The sequence below is a fragment of the Adiantum capillus-veneris genome, chromosome 22 (genome assembly GCF_014529385.1).
Source record: "Adiantum capillus-veneris isolate H3 chromosome 22, ASM1452938v2, whole genome shotgun sequence".
Taxonomy (NCBI): Eukaryota; Viridiplantae; Streptophyta; class Polypodiopsida; order Polypodiales; family Pteridaceae; genus Adiantum; species Adiantum capillus-veneris.
The window spans coordinates 66537531-66539854 of record NC_140952.1 but is presented as its reverse complement, the minus strand read 5'-3'; the positions used below and the strand labels follow the sequence as shown (position 1 = coordinate 66539854).

At 40.1% G+C, this 2324-nt stretch overlaps 1 protein-coding gene across 1 annotated transcript; it reads right to left on the bottom strand.

The window, feature by feature from the left end:
* Nucleotides 1-223: 223 nt before the first annotated feature.
* On the bottom strand, nucleotides 224-673 carry LOC147429512 (uncharacterized). Its single transcript, XM_086495028.1, has one exon. The coding sequence runs from the start codon at nucleotides 671-673 to the stop codon at nucleotides 224-226; it is 450 nt and encodes a 149-aa protein (XP_086351154.1).
* Nucleotides 674-2324: the final 1651 nt, after the last annotated feature.

The following is a 2324-nucleotide window of genomic DNA, read 5'->3' as shown; positions in this document are numbered from 1 at the left end:
TGTCGCGTAGGAGAATCTTTACTCCAGCGGCATCTGAACGTGCACGTGACAATGCAGCATACAATTTTCCATGAGTGAAGACCGGTGTCACCAGGTATAGGCCCAACATGGAAATGCTTTGGCCCTGTGACTTATTTATTGTCATACAAAAATCCAATCTAACTAGAAATTATCTCCGTCTAAGAACAAATGGCAACTTTGTACCAGAATGCACAAAACATATTCAAGGGATGAAAACCTGAGTGCCAACCCGTGTACCTGTAATAACTTCTGCCTCCAAAACCCTTGCATGAAATGCCTTGCACACCAAGCGTGTCCCATTATATAGACCTCGATTTGGATCAATGTTCTGTAGTAGAATTATTGGGGCATTCATCTTCAACTCCAAGCAATGTGTTGGAAATCCACCACCCAAGGTGAGACTATTTAAAAACTCCACAGAGTACAAGAAAGGATCTTGCATCGAGTTTTCCACCACAGAGTCAGCACTAAAGTATTGTACAACATCACCTTTCATTGTGTACAGGGCCTTAGCATTGAGAATATCAACTTCAGAGTTTTTTGGAGCAAGCATGACCCACTCTTTGAAGTATTCTGCATGGACCACATCTTTATCAATTTCTGAATAGATGCAACCTATCAAATCATCCAATGAAGATGAAGAAAGCACCATGTGACGGGGGATTGCTATCATCTGTTCATCACCAATTGTCAAAGTCCCATTTTCTACATACGAGCCTCATCCCACACAATCAACTTGCACATTCTAAGCAATTCAGTAAGTTGACCTTGAACATGGATATTGCATGTGCTGCAACTTTCAAGGTCCAAGGGTATCTTGAATCTAGAATGTGTAGTGCATCCATTTCACAATAGCAATGATGAAATACCAGAAGATGCTGTGGCCAATGCAACTTCTCCTTCTTCATGCATGCGTGACAACAAACAACTATACAAATAAGTTTTCCCAGTCCCTACAGGACCATCTAGGAAAAAAATAGCCCCACCGTCAATAGTCAATCCATGCAAAACTGCCTCAAAAGCAATCCTTTGGTCTTCATTTAGAGTCTACTCCATTTCATGTGACACGGATATTGCTCTTGGAAAAGCAAGCTATTTTCATCACGTATCACAAAGTGATCATCAGGCATTGGAATTCCAGGAAATTCAGTTAGACTTCGTCCAAAAGTACCAAGAATGTTATGCAAATCTCTCAACACATACCCTTCAGCAACTTGTGTATATCCATCTAAGGACTCATATCTCATCTCCAACATGTGTTGATAGTCCTCAGACAAAAAAAATCGAAATCTTTCCACAAGAGACGAAGGGGAGGAGGGTTCACAAAACAATAGAATGGTCACAAACAAATGTCTCAATTGCAAGCATATATGTGTACTGCAAGCTTCCTCCATGCATCCAAACCATTCCCCGTCATCTTCCAAGATACCCCTTGCAATGCATGCTGCCTTGAATATTGGAAACAATACACCATTTGCGGAGCGTAGATCCTCAAATGATTTACATCCTTTACAAATAGTTAAAAGCAAACGAACATAATGTCTTTGTCCATTTTTTGGAACTCGAATTCCACACCCACTTTTGAGGAAAATCAATGTACAAACTATCATTTGCATCAGGATTCTCCAAGTTTCATGTGAACTACTTTGTCAAAGTGGTCTTCTCTACATTGTCCCTTTGCAAGACATCATTAAGTCTATCATTATCTCAAAAAGTCACCATTTGACCAGCCAGAACATACACACTCAATCTCTGAACAACAGGTGCGCCATTGTGCAAAGGATATTCAAAAATTCTCCAGCAAGCCTGAGATGCAGATACATAGCGGCCATCTGTGTACATGTCTATCTCATCAATGTTCTCCCTTTGTGCATCATGTACCGATATACGGAATCTTACCCCTTGTAGATGTACTTATAGACATACTTCATAGCTGAAATTGTAGAGCATACCTCAACATTGATATGCACATTAACTAGTGTTGACAAAACAGGATTATATGGCACAACCGATCGGCTATCAATAGTAGAACCCCTAACCTTGGCGGTGAAGCCATTGTTTCGTCACACATAAATGGGGTAGCCATTATTATCCATGCTTGTTTTCTCACAAAATGAACGTGGATATTTTCTAATACATTGGCCCCATCAACCATGCAAGAAGATGAACTATTGTCATGCAGCACTAGAAATTGATTTTATTTGGCAACTCTTCACAAACCATCTTGTCATAGTCAAATGTTGATTGAGGCTTACATCGAGGATATAGAATCAATAATGTATGAGAATGTGGCAAGCCTCTCT